General features: G+C 34.0%; 1 protein-coding gene across 3 annotated transcripts in view; it reads left to right on the top strand.

The window, feature by feature from the left end:
• DENND1B (DENN domain containing 1B) overlaps positions 1-19,576 on the top strand; it is a 288,795-nt gene that overhangs the window by 152,423 nt on the left and 116,796 nt on the right. For all 3 annotated transcript variants that reach the window (XM_030929666.1, XM_030929664.1, XM_030929667.1), the window contains 2 exons: positions 13,629-13,729; positions 19,364-19,409. In XM_030929666.1, the coding sequence (XP_030785526.1) occupies positions 13,629-13,729; positions 19,364-19,409 (147 nt within the window). The remainder of the gene's footprint in view (positions 1-13,628; positions 13,730-19,363; positions 19,410-19,576) is intronic.

The following is a 19,576-nucleotide window of genomic DNA, read 5'->3' as shown; positions in this document are numbered from 1 at the left end:
TAAATATTTGCCATGGGTAGATTTTCCCAAGATGAGGTATATAAGTATTTATTCATTTGTGCATTGATAAATGCTATTATTTGTCAGGTACTAAGTACTGGGAATTTCAGAGTTACTAATTTGTGATTCTATAACAGTGTCAGTGACTCAAGGACAGTCAATGTGATAAAAATTCTACTATGGGAAATATTAGAGGGTAGAGTGGTAGACTACAGAGTTTACTTCAATATGACACCTCATTCTTGAAAGGAATTTGTATCATGTCTAGGAAATATGTGTTTAATATATTACTGTGTGTGTGTGTGTGTGTGTGTGTGTGTGTGTGTGTGTGTATGGAGAGAGTGGGAGAGAGAGAAAGCAGACTACAAAATCTAGTTGGGGATATAAACAGTGGCCAGATTGTGAAGAATCACATTTGCTAATTTAAGAGGTTTGGCTTTTATCCAACAGATTGTGGGGAAGCAAATGAGGTACATGACATGACAAGTTTTGTTTTAGAGAAGATAACACTGGTGCCTTATAAAAGAAGAAATGGAGTAGGGGAAATCCAACAGACAGGAGATCAGTTAAAAGACTGTTACATGCGGTGTTTGGTTTTCTGTTCTTGCAATAGTTTGCTCAGAATGATGGGTTTCCAGCTGCATCCATGTCCCTACAAAGGACTCAAACTCATCTTTTTTTATGGCTGCATAGTATTCCATGGTGTATATGTGCCACATTTTCTTAATCCAGTCTGTCACTGATGGACATTTGGGTTGATTCCAAGTCTTTGCTATTGTGAATAGTGCCGCAATAAACATACGTGTGCATGTGTCTTTATAGCAGCATGATTTGTAATCCTTTGGGTATACACCCAGTAATGGGATGGCTGGGTCATATGGTACTTCTAGTTCTAGATCCTTGAGGAATCGCCATACTGTTTTCCATAATGATTGAACTAGTTTACAATCCCACGAACAGTATAAAAGTGTTCCCATTTCTCAGCATCCTCTCTAGCACCTGTTGTTTCCTGACTTTTTAATGATTGCCATTCTAACTGGTGTGAGATGGTATCTCATTGTGGTTTTGATCTGGATTTCTCTGATGGCCAGTGATGATGAGCATTTTTTCATGTGTCTGTTGGCTGTATGAATGTCTTCTTTTGAGAAATGTCTGTTCATATCCTTTGCCCACTTTTTGATGGGATTGTTTGTTTTTTTCTTGTAAATTTGTTTGAGTTCTTTGTAGGTTCTGGATATTAGCCCTTTGTCAGATGAGTAGATTGCAAAAATTTTCTCCCATTCTGTAGGTTGTCTGTTCACTCTGATGGTAGTTTCTTTTGCTGTGCAGAAGCTCTTTAGTTTAATTAGATCCCATTTGTCAATTTTGGCTTTTGTTGAAAACCAAACACCGCATGTTCTCACTCATAGGTGGGAACTGAGCAATGAGATCACTTGGACTCGGGAAGGGGAACATCACACACCGGGGCCTATCACGGGGAGGGGGGAGAGGGGAGGGATTGCACTGGGAGTTATACCTGAGGTAAATGACGAGTTGATGGGTGCTGACGAGTTGATGGGTGCAGCACACCAACATGGCACAAGTATACATATGTAACAAACCTGCATGTTATGCACATGTACCCTAGAACTTAAAGTATAATAAAAATAAATAAATAAATAAATAAATAAATAAATAAAGACTGTTACAGTAATAAAAGCAAGAGATGATTATCTCCTGAACTAGGACAGTGACCTTAAGAGGGAGGTGAGGTTGGGTTTTAGAAACATTTCCAAGCAAAAGTCTTTTGCCTGTGGTATCAGCTTAACAGTAAGTAAGAAAAGGGAAAGAGTAGAATGGCACACACAGGACAAGTCTTTACCAAGTGTTTATTTAGTGTCTTCTTTATAAGGGGACAGTTCTTGATGTCATTTACTAACAGCAAATTTTCACTTTATAAGTATGTGTATGCATATACACATATACATGCATATATTCACATATATATGATATGCATGCTAAATATACATACGTATGTTGAACAGATAAAGGTGTATATATATAGTAATTTTAACATTAAATATGTATATGTATAATTGTCTATTCTTATTTCATTACAAATTATTATATTTGTTAACTCTAAAGATTTAGATTTACTTTGTTGTTGCTTTGCCATTGTGATTGTCTCTTTTTCAGTGGCTGGTGGTTTGCGATCAGTTTTATTTTGTTCTGGGTGAGATATATTTTAAATTATGGTTTCAAATATGACTAAAGAGTAGCTTCAATCAGCTTTTATTTACTGTTTATTTGAAATATTGTTTGAAAATGTGACATTAATGTGTTTATATTAATAATATCTTCTAAAATTAGAGATTTGTGTTTTGGACCAACTACTCTACAGTACATCAGCTACCTTCTTATAATTCATTTAATTTCTTTTACCCTGAAATTTCTTGTCTAAAAAATGAAGAAATTGAACAAGAATGATCTCTAGGATCCTTTCTAGTTGTTAAATACAATGATTCTTATATTGTATAATTTATTTTTTAAAAATGATTGCCAAATTATGTAATTTTTGTATATACCATATGAATATCCTAACCCTTTGTCCTCCAGAATGTACAGTTTTAGATATTTGTGAAGAGAAAATATAGGCAAATTTGAGGAGTGTTGTAGTGTTACGCTCTTTAATTTTGATGGAAAAGTAGAAGGGCCTTCTCTAGGAAAAGAAAAGCTGCTATTGAATTGACTTTGAGAGTGAGAATTAGAAAGCATTAAATTTAGTGATAGGGAAATGTCATGTAGGTGAGGAGATGTATTTGAGGGTATTGGCGTTTATGTATAATGTGATAGCACAGAAATCCAAAGAGCTGTGAAGAGGTGAGTACAACAGTAATGGTGGTATATAGAGGGTAACTAGAATGCAAGTTCCTTGAGAGCACAGATTTTCCTTACTGTATCCTTACCACTAATAATAATGTCTGGCACAAGTTTGGTGCCCCACTTACTGGCTTAGTAATCTTGGCCAATTGACTTAACTTTGCCTCAGTTTCCCAAACTATAAAATGAAAGAAAGAATGAATACTTGAAGGAAGCAAGCAAGAAATAAAATTTAGAATTATTTGGTTAAGAAGAGCTAATAACCCAATGACTAAATGTGAGATGATTAGAACTTTCCAAAGGACCTGGGTATGATGGAAATAGTTTAGAATAAACTTTTAGCAGTGAAGTATCAGAATTTACCATCTACTATGGTCTGAATGTGTCCTCCAAAATTTATATTTTTGGAATTTAAACCCTAATATGATAGTATTAAGAATTAGGGTCTTTAGGAAGTAATGAAATCGTGAGCCCTCATGAATGCGATTAGTGACCTTATAAAAGAGCTTCAAGGGAGCTGTTCAGTCCCTCTTGCCATGTGAGGATGCAGTAACAAGGTGCCATCTATGGAGAAAAGAGCAAGCCTTTACCAGACACTGAATCTGCTGGTACCTTGATGTTGGATTTCCCAGTCTCTAGAACGGTGAGAAATAAACTCCTATTATTTATAAGTTACCCACTCTAAGGTATTTTGATATAGTAGCCCAAAGAGACTAAGATACCACCCTAAGAGAATGAAGGAAGAAAATAAAGTATAAAAAAATTTAGGTTTATTTGAAACCACCAAAATGTCTTTCAGAGTAGCTGTACCATTTTGTAGTACCATCGTAAATGAATGAGAGTTTCTTTTCCACATCTTCATCAGCATTTGTTGTCAGTGTTCTGGATTTTGGCCATTCTAATAGGTATGTAGTGGTATCTCATTGTTGTTTTAATTTGCCTTTCCCCGATGACATGTGATGGGGAACATCTTTTCATATGCTTATTTGTCACTTGTATATCTTTGTTGAGGTTGGTGAGGCATCTGTTACAGTCTTTGACCCATTTCTTAATTGGGTTGTTTGTTTTCTTATTATAGAATTTTAAGAGTTTTGTATATTTTGGGTAATAGTCTCTTATCAGATATGCCTTCTGCAAATATTTCCTCTTAGTCCGTGGCTGCTTTTTAAATTTTCTTGACAGTGTTTTTCACAGAACAGAAATTTTAAATTTAATGAAATCCAGCTTATCAATTAATTTTTTCATGGTTCATGACTTTGGTGTTGTCTCTAAAAGTCATTGCCAAGCACTAGGTCATGTAGATTTTCTCCTGTGTTATCCTCTGGGGGTTTTATAGTTTTGCATTTTACATTTAGGTCTGTGATTCATTTTGAGTAAATTTTCATGAAAAGTGTAAGGTCTGTATCTAGATTCATTTTTTTTGGCATGTGGATGTCCACTTGTTCCAGCACCATTTATTGATAAGACTGTCTTTTATTCATTGTATTGCCTTTGCTTCTTTGTCAAAGGTTAGTTGATTATATTTATGTGGGTCTATTTGTGGGCTCTCTATTATGTTCCATTGATCTAATTGTATGTTCTTTTATAAATGCTACACTGTTTTGAATATTGTAGCTTTATAATAAGTTTTGAACTCAGATAGTGTCTGTCCTCCAACTTTGTTCTTTTAGAATTACGTTGACTATTCTGCGTCTTTTGCTTCTCCATAGAAAATTTAGAATCAGCTTCTTGTTTTCCACAAGAAAACTTGCTGAGATTTTGATGGGGATTGTAATCTATATAGACCAAGATGTCAGGAAGGACTGACATCTTGACAGTATTGAGTCTTCCTACGCATGAACATGGAATATCTCTCCATTTATTTAGTTCTTTGATTTCTTTTATTAGAATATTTAGTTTTCCTTACATATATTGTATACATATTTTGTTAGATTTATACCTAATTATTTAACAGAGCATTTTAATGATACTATAATGGTGGATACATGTCACTGTAAATTTGTTTATATGCTAGAATGTATAACACCAAGTGTGAACTGTTATGTAGATTAGGGACTCAGGTGACAACGTTGTGTCAATATAGGTTCATCGGCTGTAACAATGTACCAGTGTGGTGGGGTGTGTTGATAATGGCGGAAGCTATGCATGGGTGAGGGCAGGGAGAATATGGGACATTCCTGTAATTTCTGTTCAGTTTTGCTATGAACCTAAAACTATTCTAAAAAATAAATTCTATTTTAAAAAATGTACAAAATGTTGTTTTTGCATCAAATAGAGGCAATAAAAAAGGATAAAGGGGATATCACCACCCACCCCACAGAAATACAAACTACCATCAGAGAATAAACACCTCTACGCAAATAAACTAGAAAACCTAGAAGAAATGGATAAATTCCTGGACACATACAGTCTCCCAAGACTAAACCAGGAAGAAGTTGAATCCCTGAAGAGACCAATAGCAGGCTCTGAAATTGAGGCAATAATTAATAGCCTACCAACCAAAAAAAGTCCAGGACCAGATGGATTCACAGCTGAATTCTACCAGAGGTACAAGGAGGAGCTGGTACCATTCCTTCTGAAACTATTCCAATCAATAGAAAAAGAGGGAATCCTCCCTAACTCATTTTATGAGGCCCACATCATCCTGATACCAAAGCCTGGCAGAGACACAACAAAAAAAGAGAATTTTAGACCAATATCCCTGATGAACATTGATGCAGAAATCCTCAGTAAAATACTGGCAAACTGAATCCAGCAACACATGAAAAAGCTTATCCACCATGATTAAGTGGGCTTCATCGCTGAATGCAAGGCTGGTTCAACATATGCAAATCAATAAACGTAATCCAGCATATAAACGGAACCAAAGACAAAAACCACATGATTATCTCAATAGATGCGGAAAAGGCCTTTGACAAAATTCAACAGCCCTTCATACTAAAAACTCTCAGTAAATTAGGTATTGATGGGACATATCTCAAAATAATAAGAGCTATTTATGACATACCCACAGCCAATATCATTCTGAATGGGCAAAAACTGGAAGCATTCCCTTTGAAAACTGGCACAAGACAGGGATGCCCTCTCTCACCACTCCTATTCAACATAGTGTTGGAAGTTCTGGCCAGGGCAATCAGGCAAGAGAAAGAAATAAAAGGTATTCAATTAGGAGAAGAAGAAGTCAAATTGTCTCTTTTTGCAGATGACATGATTATATATTTAGAAAACCCCATTGTGTTAGCCCAAAATCTCCTTAAGCTGATAAGCAACTTCAGCAAAGTCTCAGGATACAAAATCAGTGTGCAAAAATCACAGGCATTCTTATACACCAATAACAGACAAACAGAGAGCCAAATCATGAATGAACTCCCATTCACAATTGCTTCAGGGAGAATAAAATACCCAGGAATCCAACTTACAAGGGTTGTGAAGGACATCTTCAAGGAGAGCTACCAACCACTGCTTAATGAAATGAAAGAGGACACAAACAAATGGAAGAACATTCCATACTCATGGATAGAAAGAATCAATATGATGAAAATGGCCGTACTGCCCAAGGTAATTTATAGATTCAATGCCATCCCCATTAAGGTACCAATGACTTTCTTCACAGAATTGGAAAAAAACTACTTTAAAGTTCATATGGAACCAAAAGAGAGCCCACATTGCCAAGACAATCCTGAGTCAAAAGAACAAAGCTGAAGGCATCATGCTACCTGACTTCAAACTATACTACAAGGCTACAGTAACCAAAACAGCATGGTACTGGTACCAAAACAGAGATATAGACCAATGGAACAGAACAGAGCCCTCAGAAATAATACCACACATCTACAACCATCTGATCTTTGACAAACCTGACAAAAACAAGAAATGGGGAAAGAATTCCCTATTTAATAAATGGTGCTGGGAAAATTGGCTAGCTATAAGTAGAAAGCTGAAACTGGATCCCTTCCTTACTCCTTAAACAAAAATTGATTCAAGATGGATTAGAGACTTAAATGTTAGACCTAATACCATAAAAACCCTAGAAGAAAACCTAGACAATACCATTCAGGACATAGGCATGGGCAGGTCTTCATGTCTAAAACACCAAAAGCAATGGCAACAAAAGTCAAAATAGATAAATGGGATCTAATTAAACTAAAGAGCTTCTGTACAGCAAAAGAGACTACCATCAGAGTGAGCAGGCAACCTACAGAATGGGAGAAAATTTTTCCAGTCTATTCATCTGACAAAGGGCTAATATTTAGAACCTACACAGATCTCAAACAAATTTACAAGAAAAAAACAACCCCATCAAAAAGTGGGCAAAGGATATGATCAGACACTTCTCAAAATAAGACATTTATGCAGCCAACAGACACATGAAAAAATGCTCATCATCACTCGCCATCAGAGAAACGCAAATCAAAACCATAATGAGATACCATCACACACCAGTTAAAATGGCAATCATTAAAAAGTCAGGAAACAACAGGTGTTGGAGAGGATGTGGAGAAATAGGAACACTTTGACATTGTTGGTGGGACTGTAAACTACTTCAACCATTGTGGAAAGCAGTGTGGCGCTTCCTCATGGATCTAGAACTAGAAATACCGTTTGACCCAGCCATCCCATTATTGGGTATACATCCAAAGGATTATAAATCATGCTGCTATAAAGACACATGCACACGTATGTTTATTGTGGCTCTATTCACAATAGCAAAGACTTGGAATCAACCCAAATGTCCATCAGTGACAGACCGGATTAAGAAATTTGGCACACATATACTTTGGAATGCTATGCAGCCATAAAAAGGATGAGTTCGTGTCCTTTGTAGGGACAAGGATGCAGCTGAAAACCATCATTCTGAGCAAACTATCGCAAGAACAGAAAACCAAACACCGCATGTTCTCACTCATAGGTGGGAATTGAACAATGAGATCACTTGGACACAGGAAGGGGAACATCACACACCAGGGCCTGTTCTGGGGAGTGGGTAGTGGGGAAGGATAGCATTAGGAGATATACCTAATGTAAATGACGAGTTAATGGGTGCAGCACACCAACATGGCAAATGTTTACATATGTAACAAACCTGCATGTTGTGCACATGTACCCTAGAACATAAAGTATAATAATAAAAAAAATTGTTTTTGCATTATATAGAATATCTACTCTCCAAACATTTTCTTATAAGTCTCACTTAATTTGAATATTAGAGTTTTACTTAAGTGAGACTATTTTGTAGTTAATGTTGTGGTTTTCAAATACCCTGCTGCTACCTTTTTTGGTCTAAACTTTAAAATGTGAATATAAATTAAATGTGTTTAAGCAGATGTTTTCTTTATGGTTTCCACTAATTTTTTAAAAATTTTATGAGGAATTCATTACATTCCCATCTGCAGCAGTTTACTCTTTATACTTATAGTTATTTATAATGCTTAAATTTCTAAATTAAGTACTGATTCAGTTAAAAATCAGGTGAGGTCTCTAATATATGTTTCTTAGATTTTATTAATAAATGCTTTCTTGGGGAATATAAATCTGCCACTCAGTAACTCGTTTAACCCTGCAGTAACTCATATAACTCTAGTTGAAGTGTAGGATTTCTATAAAAGAATGAGGCACAATCTAGATAGGTGATACAGAGGCTAGAATAGTGTGAGTAGCAATGTGTCTGTATGATACCTTTACCTGTAAGGCGTGCTGGTTAAAATTGTGCTATTTTTCATAGTGGTGATTATACTAGATGGATTACCTTTCTGCTATGTCCATGGGAGTCTGACAAATGTCTTTTTCTCCTCCCTGAAAATACATGCCTATTTAATTGCTTAAAACAATTCTAGTTTTATTAATAGGCTGATTTCTTCTAATAAATATAGTTTAAGAAGAACAAATCAGATTTTGTATCACAAAGCAGGACAACTTTGGTTCAGTTTCAAACTTAGGTGTACTCACAGACATAAGTTGAGATGATAACTTGTAGAATTTGTATCAATGATCTTATCCTTTTAACATTTTCTGGGAGAGTCTGTTCTATTAGTTTCCTGCTGTAGTTACAGTCTGTGTTGCCTGAGGAACGTTTTTTAAATCAGATCTCTGTCTATCATAGATTTCTCATACAAAGGTCAGTGGTTCTTGTTTGACTGTTCGGTCCAAAGATCCATTCTCTATTATACAATTCTTATAAAACACAGTATTTTCAGTCAGTAGATGTTATTTAAAGCCTTATAATGAGGAGAATTTAAAATCTTTATGTATTGAAGGTAGTTTGAAATAGCGGTTACTATACTTTGGATCCAGCCTGCCTCCATTTGTATCCTGACTTTGCTGTTTGTAAGCTGTATGATCATGGGCAGTTGGTTGAACTTTGTCTTAGTGTCTATCTGTTAAGTAGAAATAATGATAATAGTACTTCATCAGGTTGTTGTGAGGATTAGATATGAGTAGTTCAAGTGCTCATAACAGTTCTTGGCACACGGTAAGCATTATATAAACATTTGCTGCTGTTATTTTCAGTGGCACTATCTATGTTTAGACCTGGTGACCTGGGAACCAGAAGTTTCAAATGCCTTTGTTCTATGACTGAGTTAACTATTGCTGACCTTTACTGTCAGGTTTCTCTGTCTGGTTTCACGGGCATTAGTTCTTGCCCCTTCTCATGATTAGCATATATACTTAGGTTGTAATTGAAGTCCATAGTAAATCAGTGTTCCCAATGTTTCTATTTTGCATTAGTCAGCTCTTTGGAACTATATTAATTTATTGGGTATGCTTTATGAAAATACATGTGCATTTTAAATATTCATATGCTACATAAAGATAAGAATATGTTTTTCCATAAACCTGTATTTGGTAAATTCATTTTTCTCTGAAAATTATAGCAGTGTATTATTCAGTTTCAGGATATAATGCCAGAAATATGTTTGAACTGAAACATGGAAATTCTTTCCTTTACCCTTTTCTCTGCTTTCGTGAGGAACAACTGTGGTATTAAAGAAGCAACTGACGATATTAGAACGTGGAGTCCTGGCCCTGTCACTAATCAGACATATGATACTTGGGTAATTCTAGCCCAAAGGAAGACTATATGATATTTCATTTTCATTAAGCTTAAAGATTTGATATATCATAAATAACTTTAATAAGATTCTTCTTACTTGGCTTATAAAATTGTTCTCATTTCTTTGTAGTACTTTATATTGCAAACCAAACTTCTCAAATATGTAGTTTATTTTCCTTTAATTTGTATATTCTCAAAATGTTCCAGGTAAATAGTTTATTATGATAGCACTCTCTTCAGAGGTATGTAAAAATGTCATCCAGAATAACATTTAGAGTCTTTACCATGTCGTAGAAGGCTCTCCGTCATTGATCATTGATTCTGCTTCTCTATCTGACCTCATCTGCCATTCTCCCACTTCCTCCAGTCTAATCTCACTGACCTCCCCCTTGCTCTGTGAAGATGCCGAGCATATTCCCACCTGGGACTTCTGACTGCCTTGTTTAATTTATCTGGAATGCTCTTCTTCCCAAATCCACGAGTTTGCTCTCTCCATTCAGTTAGGTTTTAGTTCATATGTCACCACATTAGAGTTGTTCTGTAATCCTCCTATCTAAAATAGCCCCCCACCCCCATCACTCCCTACTTTGGTTTCTTTATAGATCTCATCTCTGACAATGTTTATTTTACTTGTTTATTGTTTGCTTTTTCCACTAAACGTAAGCTCCATAGAAATGGGGACTTTGTTCTGTTTAGTGCTGTGTCCCTGTTGCGTCATAGGGATTTCAGTTGCATATAGCAGGCACTCAAAATTTTTGTTGAATTAAGCAAATAAATTGTTATAATATTTTCAGTTGCATAATTAACTTATGGACTTTAGAGCACTTAGAGACTTTATGAAAGCACTTTAAAGCACTTAAACCTTTAGATATATCTTGAAAGTGGATCTGAATTATAGTCCAGTCATAGTATTCCATTAGCCACCAGGATAGAAGAAATCTCAATACATATGAATATAAAAAAGATAGAACTGATCTGATCTACAAATAAAGAATGCTTGAGCTATGAGAGAAAATACTTACAGATCATCTAGCATAGAGTTCTTATTTTAAAGATTAGAAAACAGACATGGTTGTATTAGTAGATGTGCTAGAGGTCACATGACTTGTTGGTGGCAGAGCCCTAATTTTGTGTCTGTAATATACATGTTATGATTTTATGCAATTTACATATGAATGTGTTAAATTTTCTAGTAAATTTGTTTTATTCTATTTACTTGCAACTTTGCTATCATCTCTAAAAGAATATGCCATAATAGTATTTTCTCATTCTTTTTAAGTTACACAGCTCTTGCATGCTACTAAGTGAATATGGGGGATCATCTTTGGGATGCTTCCGTCTTCTTTGGAAATCTCCATTTAGGGGTCTCATGGTTAACAGAATAAATATTTGCTAAAGCAGATGCCTTATAATTCTACTTAAACCTGACACTTTGCTATATTACCTTTAATAATTCATTCTGGTTGCTTGCTTCCGGAACTGTGGTTGGGGAGGAGTTGTCATATATTTTTTCCTCTCCTTGTCACCTATACCCCACATCCAGAAAATTGCCAAGTCCTGTAGAGCTTGCTTCTCTCCTGGTAGATCTTGATTAGCAGGCATAACCCTCTGCCAGATGCTGGCCATTGCAGAAATTTTGTGACTCTGCATATAATTACAGAAACCATCCTCTAAGAAATCAGTCAAATTCATCAGATAATGTTGAATTTTGTTAGCGAATAACTAATAAAACTTCATTTAAGGATGACCAGTAAGGAGGCAGGGAAAGTATGTACGTAGCATTTAGTAGAGTGCTTTGGACTCTGGGTATCCACAGTGAAATAAATTGCCCAGTGAAAAAAATGCCCAGTGAAATAAAGTGAGGTATTATATTTAATACCTCACTTTAAGAACGTGTTTTTTTATCTTGCTACAGTTTTTATTTGCTCAGTAACAAAAAAAAAGCTTTTTTGTTGTTTTTAAGGCTTGGAATGAGCTGTTTAAAAAGTCATCTGTGTGCAGATTGAGAAATTAAATAATTAGCTGCTTTCAAAGCTGCATAAGCTCTTTTAGCCCATCAGGTTAAAAAGGGGATGGAAAGAGTTAATACAATTTTAAAGAGGCCTAATTTACAACTAAGGAGTACCTGAGAGCTCTTGGAGAATTTGACACAGTGAGTTAGATCAACCCCATTTTCATTTCCCTCTAGCTGCAGTTTGTAACATAAATAAATCCATGGTCTGTAATTGTTAAATGGAAGTATTTGAATGCCTCCTAGTGGCATATTGTAGGCTCTAATTAAGGAATTTAAAAAGTAATATTTATTGAAGGAATATTATGATAACCTATTAAAGCTTGTAAGTACAAGGTAGTAAAATCCTTTAATGATAACATCCCAAGTGAAATCAAAATACATTATTTGCCATACAAAACTGATTAAAAACGTGACTGGAAAAAATATAACACATATGGCAAAGATGAATATACTTTGAATAAACATTTTTGGTTTTGGTTCAGATCGAATTATTTTAATTGACTTTTTGTGTAATGAAACTACTTTGCGCTTAAACATAGACAAATGTGGCTATTAATAGGATTTGGATTGCTTTGTGTACATTCATTTTTTTAAAATTAATTGTGGATTATTATGTAGTTTCTTTAAATATATTTGTATAATGATAGAGAAAATGGTTTATAGAAAGTCTGGTTCATTTTCAGATTTTTTAAAAATTCTGATCTTCAAGTTGAATAAAATAATTTAATTGGTAACCTTGAAATACAGACTATAGCAAAACTTTAAAATGATTAAGAATACTGATTTAATTATTGCTTTATGCATAAAAATGACTTTACATTTATGGAAATATAATTTAAAATGGAAAGAAAGTCATATTGAAAGAATTCTGATGAGGGTCAGAAGATGGAAGAAAAAAGCGATATCCTTTTGTTAAGCACTAAAAAATGTTTAATTAACTGCTTACGAAAACAAAACAATTAAAATGGCAATTACCTTTAAAATAGCAACAATGTAATTACAGCTGTTGTGATATAAAGCTAGGAAACAAAATGTTAATCTGGAATGAACAGTTTAAATATGAAATTATGATATACTTGGCTTCCTGTAGTACAGCTGTCAAGCTTGGGCAGTTTGCTGGTCAATAGTGACATTCTATGTGTCAGTGAACAGAGTCTCTTGATACCATAACCCGCAGTTCACACATTACTGAAGCTCCAACTGTCGAACATTCAAGTCCCCTGATATTTTTGCAGCTTCCAGACTCTCCTGACTGGCTCATGTTTCATTCTTTGGCAATTTGCCCTAATGATATCCCTCAGGAGCTTTCAGCCTCTCTTCCTTTCCATATTTAATCATGTTAAATTAATCTGAGTGATACACAAACTATGCTGTATCAATTGTAATTTCCTACAATTTTTCTAAGATGCACACCTAATTTTTCAGTTTTACTTATGTTCTAAGTTTTCAATCCCAAGCTCTGTATTTTCAGATGATTATAACTATCTACATGATTCCCAAGAAGCTACTTTTGCTGTTTATATACGTTTCAGAGGGGCCTCTGAGACATAAGACTTTTTACATGTAGAATTGGTAAAGACAATGTGATTTATGTCATTATGTAAATTGTTCTGTGATTACTGTTCATTGTTGATACACTGAACATTGCTTTTTGTTTGGAAGGTCAGCAGCTACTTATTTTTGTTATCCTTTTACAAATTTTAGTTAACTGCCTGTATCCATGGATCAGCTGCTCTTCTATACCCAATGTATTGGCAACACATATACATCCCAGTGCTTCCTCCACACCTGCTGGACTACTGCTGGTAAGCTGGCTTTTGCCAGACTCCTTTAAATTTAGGTTTCATGATTAGATATCTGTTTATTTGTGAATTAGATAAACTTGGGGGTATATTTAAAAGAAATCACAGAAACTTACATTTTAATAAATAGTAAAGATGGCTTTTATGAAGGACAGAATAATTCTGTTCAAAGGTAGCACAAATTTATACTTAGCAAACATAAAGTTCTTTAGATTTTGTGAATTTCTTCTGCAGTCATTAGATAACTCAATGCAAAATAGGAAAAAATAACAGTATTAAGTTGTGTTTAGGAAAACTGTATAGAAGTTATGGTGTCAGTTAGAGAACTCAGTATCCCAGGTGTCGGAATTTGTCTGGCAAATCTGCCAGAAACCACATTGTCTCTGTCAGGGCATACTCTCGTTACCTTTACTTCAGAACACACCTCTCTACCCCTCTTTTTTCGATAATAGCCCACCAAATACCAAGTACTGACAAAGGGGTTGTCTCTAATACAAGAATTCTTGTTTTTTGTTTAAGTCAAAGTCTCAGCCTTGAACCACCATGAAAAGCAATGTTGAAAAGTACTGGGAGTAATTCTGAAAAGTTTCCTGGCATTAGACACAATTCCTAAGGGATCCCACCCAATAACCAGGCCTCTAGAACCTCCTTGTTCTCTTCGCCTGGAAGAATCTGCATACTTATCATGAGTCTAGATAAGGATTAGACTTCTAAATAGCAGCTTCTGGGCCTTCCTCAAAACTAGGGGAAAAATGTTATCTTTATTGCATAATCATCTTCTGCAGGTGTAGCCTAATTCTTAAGAAATGTGATGGGATTTTTTCTCTAAACCATTGTGCACACACATAGAAGGAAACAATTTTGACCTTAATGTGTTTTCTTATTTCACGGCTAATGTTACTAAAACACAGCACTTTTAGAATCAATGCATTCATTTAACTTTCTTATTTCATAAAAGGCAGAAAGTATTAAGGATTAAAAATGATTTAAGTTCATATATAGAGGGTTTCTATTAACTTTTTATGACTAACTCTCTTCAGAGCAAGTGATTGTAGTGACAACACATGTACTTGGCCATATATTGATTATATTAATATATTGTTGTGTTTCCACAGCATGGTAATATTATTAGAATTGATAATGCTGTGAAGTAGGTGCCCAGTGACCTACCATTGCTATTATGCTGTTTGAGAACTAGAAAGGAGAAACTGGCAGGAAACTATAGGAATGTAGTTTATATTGTTAAGCGTTATACACACAAGTCTAAGAATAAAGCCAAAACTATAAATAAGCCCTTTGTTATTCATTTTAGAGTTTTTCTTTAACCAACATACGTGTAGTATTTTAGCATTCCTTAAAGGGAGGGTCTCTCATTTATTTATGTTGACACATGCAGTAGATCTTTGTATATACTGTTCAGTAATTAAACTTTACTTATTTAAAAATATATGTTACAGCAGTATTTGGAAATATATTGATATATGATTTTATATAATATATCTTTAGAATTACATTTTACATATGATGTTAGTGCCATCTAAATTTTTATATTAAAGTGTTCTAACCTCTTAAAAGATAACACACCTTTAATTAAGTTCAATTATCTGTAATGAATTACACATTTAAGATTTTCTAAAATGTTATTTAGAAATTATTCTATGATACAGGCAGTTCTGTACTAATTTTTTCCAGAGCTTTTCTGATAGTTTCTACCTGTCATCAAATTCAGTGAAGGAAACTTGTTTCATATTTCAGTCCCTGGAATTTTCTTTCTAGTTTCTAATGTCTGAAATAGCCTTCGGGTTGAGTTCTAACAGCTTCCATGCCAAAAACTCCCTGGTTCAAAGAGTGAATCAGTGATATTCAAACAAGAAGTTATCTAAAACTTCCTGAACCTTAAGGTCACAATGATAGGCTCAGCTTCTATCGCAGGAACTGAGTAGTGTAATATAATTTTTTTTTTTAAAGAACAGCCATCAGAAAACTTGGTAAACTAAACTGTTTCCTAAGGTAAATGGTTTTCTTCCATTTCCATCCTTGAGGTTAAAATCATACTGATCTACATGTAAAAGGGAAAAAAATTACAGATCATCCCTTCAGTGTCACAGTATTTGATTAAATAATTTTTATGAATATTCCAGTTCAAAAATAGTATCATGAAGATTTGATAGGAAAAGATATATATTTGCTAACTCTTTGGCATGATTGGAACTTTCTGATTCCTGAGGTAATCCTACCTCCGTAAAGTATTTCTGTTTTTGCAGCTGGTAGCTCTGCTGTGGGTTGGACTGTGGAGAGCCATAATGCCATCTTGTGACCATGGATGAATATCGCATCTTGGTCCACCAATAAAGCCTTGTTACTTTGTTGATTCATCCATTCATTTGTTCATTAAACATTTAGTGACCATCTAAATATTTTGCCAAGCTGTGAATATGTAATGTAATGAATAAGATTTAGTTTCTGCCCTTGCAGGGTTCACAGATAGCAATAAATACACACATACTTACATGTGCACACATGCGTACACATAGCACAGTACTGCAACATTGTAAGTATTACAGGATAGGCATACAAAGGACCATGGATGGCAACACATGAAAAGAAGTGGCATACACTGCCTGGTAGCTTAGAAGGTGCCTGGGAGGAAATGACACCATCTGCATTTTTCCCTAATCAGCCAATATAAGAGTACTTTTATATGGCAAGCCTGTGATGTTGCAAGGCACTCTTAACCTATCTGAATCCATAAACACATGGCAGATAATGTGACTTTAGTACTAGTAAAATTATTATTATCTATTATTTGTTCATGCATGGTTGAGTCACTATTTAGGCTATATGACTCTTTATGAAAGGAGCAGGTTTAGCTTCTGAGAGAATAGGTTTTTAAAAAAAACAAATGGAAAATTGTATACTTCAGACTACCCCCAATAGACTGCTGTTATAGTCTATGTCATTGGTGGTCTCTTTGTAAGAAAACCTAAAAATAAAAAAAAAGAGCTTTTCTTAAATACAGATAATTGCTACCAAAAAGAAGCAGCAATCATATGGAAGTTTCTGTATCCCATCTTTGCAAAATAACTACATTGAAAGAAAGATCTAGGACAGTTTTGCACACAGAGGACGAAACATCTGTGTTGCCAGGAATTTCTTCTTGACTTGATAATGCTCTAATCGAATTAGGAAATTTAAGCTAGGGTTGCAAACTTACGTTTCATGAGATTTAGGTGATTTCATATTAGGATTACACAATCCAGTTTTTGTGAGAAAGAAATAACTATTCACTCTATATTCTGCAAAATGTAATTATTTTAGGAAATTAGTCTCTAGGTTAATAATATTTACAGTTCTCATATCCGTGTTTTGGATTTTGTGAGAAATTGGTGAGAAGAGACCATGTGGATGTAACAAGTGATCCCATTTTAAAAGTTTCAAGTTATTATATGATTACATTTTGCATATAAGCTTTTTAATTGATATTTTTATGCCAGCTTAATAATTTTTATAAATGTGTTTTTTATACTTTGAAAGATAAGTATGTCTTCCATAAAGTTTAAAAAAATGTTTTCCTATATGTATTTGCTGGCACTTCAGTAGGTTATTTAGCAGTCTGCTTCTGATTTTATGAAACTCTGACCCATCCATTTATCCCACCAACATTTGTAAAATGGACTTAGTAATTATTGTTTTTAGAAGGCTTAACTATTGAAACTCTTTCATTAAAATGTACTTTGAAATTTCAGACTGCATGGGCTCTTCTGTATTATAAATCTTGTGAGTAGGATAAGCTAACTTGAGGTGAACTGGAAGTTTACGCAGTGACTTTAATAATTTTATGCTATTTTGGATATAGGCAGGGATTGAGATATTTAAGATCATGGGAGTTGCCTAACTTCATTTTGTTAAAGTTATCAAAACCTCGTTGTGGAAGCCTAGATTTGCTAGTGATATGCACTTTAGTCTTCTCTGGAGCCCCAGAATGAATTCAGGGATGAGAACTTGAACTAGGGAAGTAGTGGAACAGTCCACATTTGTTCCTCCTGTTTCCTTTTGAAGGTAGAAAGTCTCTTAGGTCTTAAGGATATCAAGGCCTATAAAAAGTTCTCAACTTTCAGCCGAGTGAAGTATCCAGAATATCAGATCAATTCCAGATGGTCTCTTGCATTCAAATTAAAAAAATAAATAGGAAGGAACAGAGCTACAAAGGGCAAAGACAACTGGGAATTAGAATCTAGTACAATAGGAAGTAATGAACTAGAATGTATAGGCTAACGAGGAGTAAAATAAGAACTTTAACACTTACTTTGTAAATTCTGGATATATAGATTAGTGGTTAGCCATCTTTAAATAAATTTGGAACTTTTTAAGATTACTTTGAAATCTCTGCATCTGTCAGGGTGCCTGTGTAATCTATTGCTGGTTCTCAGTAGCAAAGTGAACACACAGAAATTTGGACATCTCTGTTTTGATAATGACAATGATGTTTAGAAAATTATGCAAATCCTTTGAGAAACAGGATTATCTGTTTGCATTAACAGAAAAGGTGTGTGATAATGGAGCACAAAGATGCCTGTAAAAGAATTGCCAAAAATGTTTTATTTTAAAATAGCTATTTTTTCATATATCCACTATTGCCTTCATAGATATCTGTCAATTCTCATGTTTTTCTGTTAGATAATATTTTAAGTTTGAAATATCAAGTTGAATAATTTTCTTCTTGTATTTCATGAGAAGTATTTCTGAAATAACCAGCAATTCTTATTTTATGTATTAAAAATTTAGTATCTATATTTTTTGCAAGAGTATAAAACCCATAGGGAATATATTCTGTTTATATTGTCTATTATGTTCTCAAGTTTCTATCCTAAGGCCTGGCATCTGCTATGCTCTAAATATCATGTGTCGAATTAATTAATTCAAGATTATTCTCACACTTAAATATTTTTAAATTTATTAAAATTATTTCATTAATAAAAGTGAAAGTTGGATAAATCTGAATTTATACAATTAAGTAAATAAAAGACAATGTATATGAGGGGAAAGATAGCACAGTAGGTGAGGAAATTGTTTCCTTTTGTACATCCAGTTCCAGAACAGTGCCTGACAAACAATAAGTCTTGATAAATATTTGCAGACTGACCCTGTGACCCTAATATTTGGTGACATAGGAGGTATGTATCAATGAAGATATATATTAAGAATATCATAGAAATGAGAATTTAATTGAATAGGAAAAGATGTGCAAAAGGGATGTAAATAAATTTGATGATTATTTAGGATATATTTGCTATGAGGTATATGGAAAAGATTCAATTCAGACTATGGCCTAGACCTTGATATTCTTCTTAAGTTAAAAACAAACCAACAAACAAACTTTTTAGACATTATAACTCTTGATTAAATTATAAATGACTTTATGATGTTTATAAAAAGCAACCTTAAGTTTAAATATATTAATGGCCTCTAAGATTAAATTTGAGCTTTATATATTGAATAATTTTGAATATCCATAATGTGTTATGCTGGAACTGAGCATTTAATACATTTAATTTTTAATCATTTTGAATTACTTATACTGTTGTTTCAGTTTTAATGAACTGTATGAATCTATGCATATATATATTTTTAATTTAGTGCCCCAATGCCATACCTGATTGGAATACACTCCAGCCTCATAGAGGTGAGTATCTTTCAGACATGAGATAGTGATAAAATTAACTCATAAAATAATAGTTAAAACAGTTTTGTTTTGAAGGAATATCAATGGAATAGGACAAAGAAATGACTCGTTTCATATTTAGAATATGCTTATCATTTTTAAAAAGACAACATTGAAATAATTTCATT

Source organism: Rhinopithecus roxellana, chromosome 1 (genome assembly GCF_007565055.1).
Source record: "Rhinopithecus roxellana isolate Shanxi Qingling chromosome 1, ASM756505v1, whole genome shotgun sequence".
In the NCBI taxonomy this organism is placed as follows: domain Eukaryota; kingdom Metazoa; phylum Chordata; class Mammalia; order Primates; family Cercopithecidae; genus Rhinopithecus; species Rhinopithecus roxellana.
The sequence above is the reverse complement of the archived record's forward strand: the minus strand, read 5'-3'. Positions and strand labels throughout refer to the sequence as shown.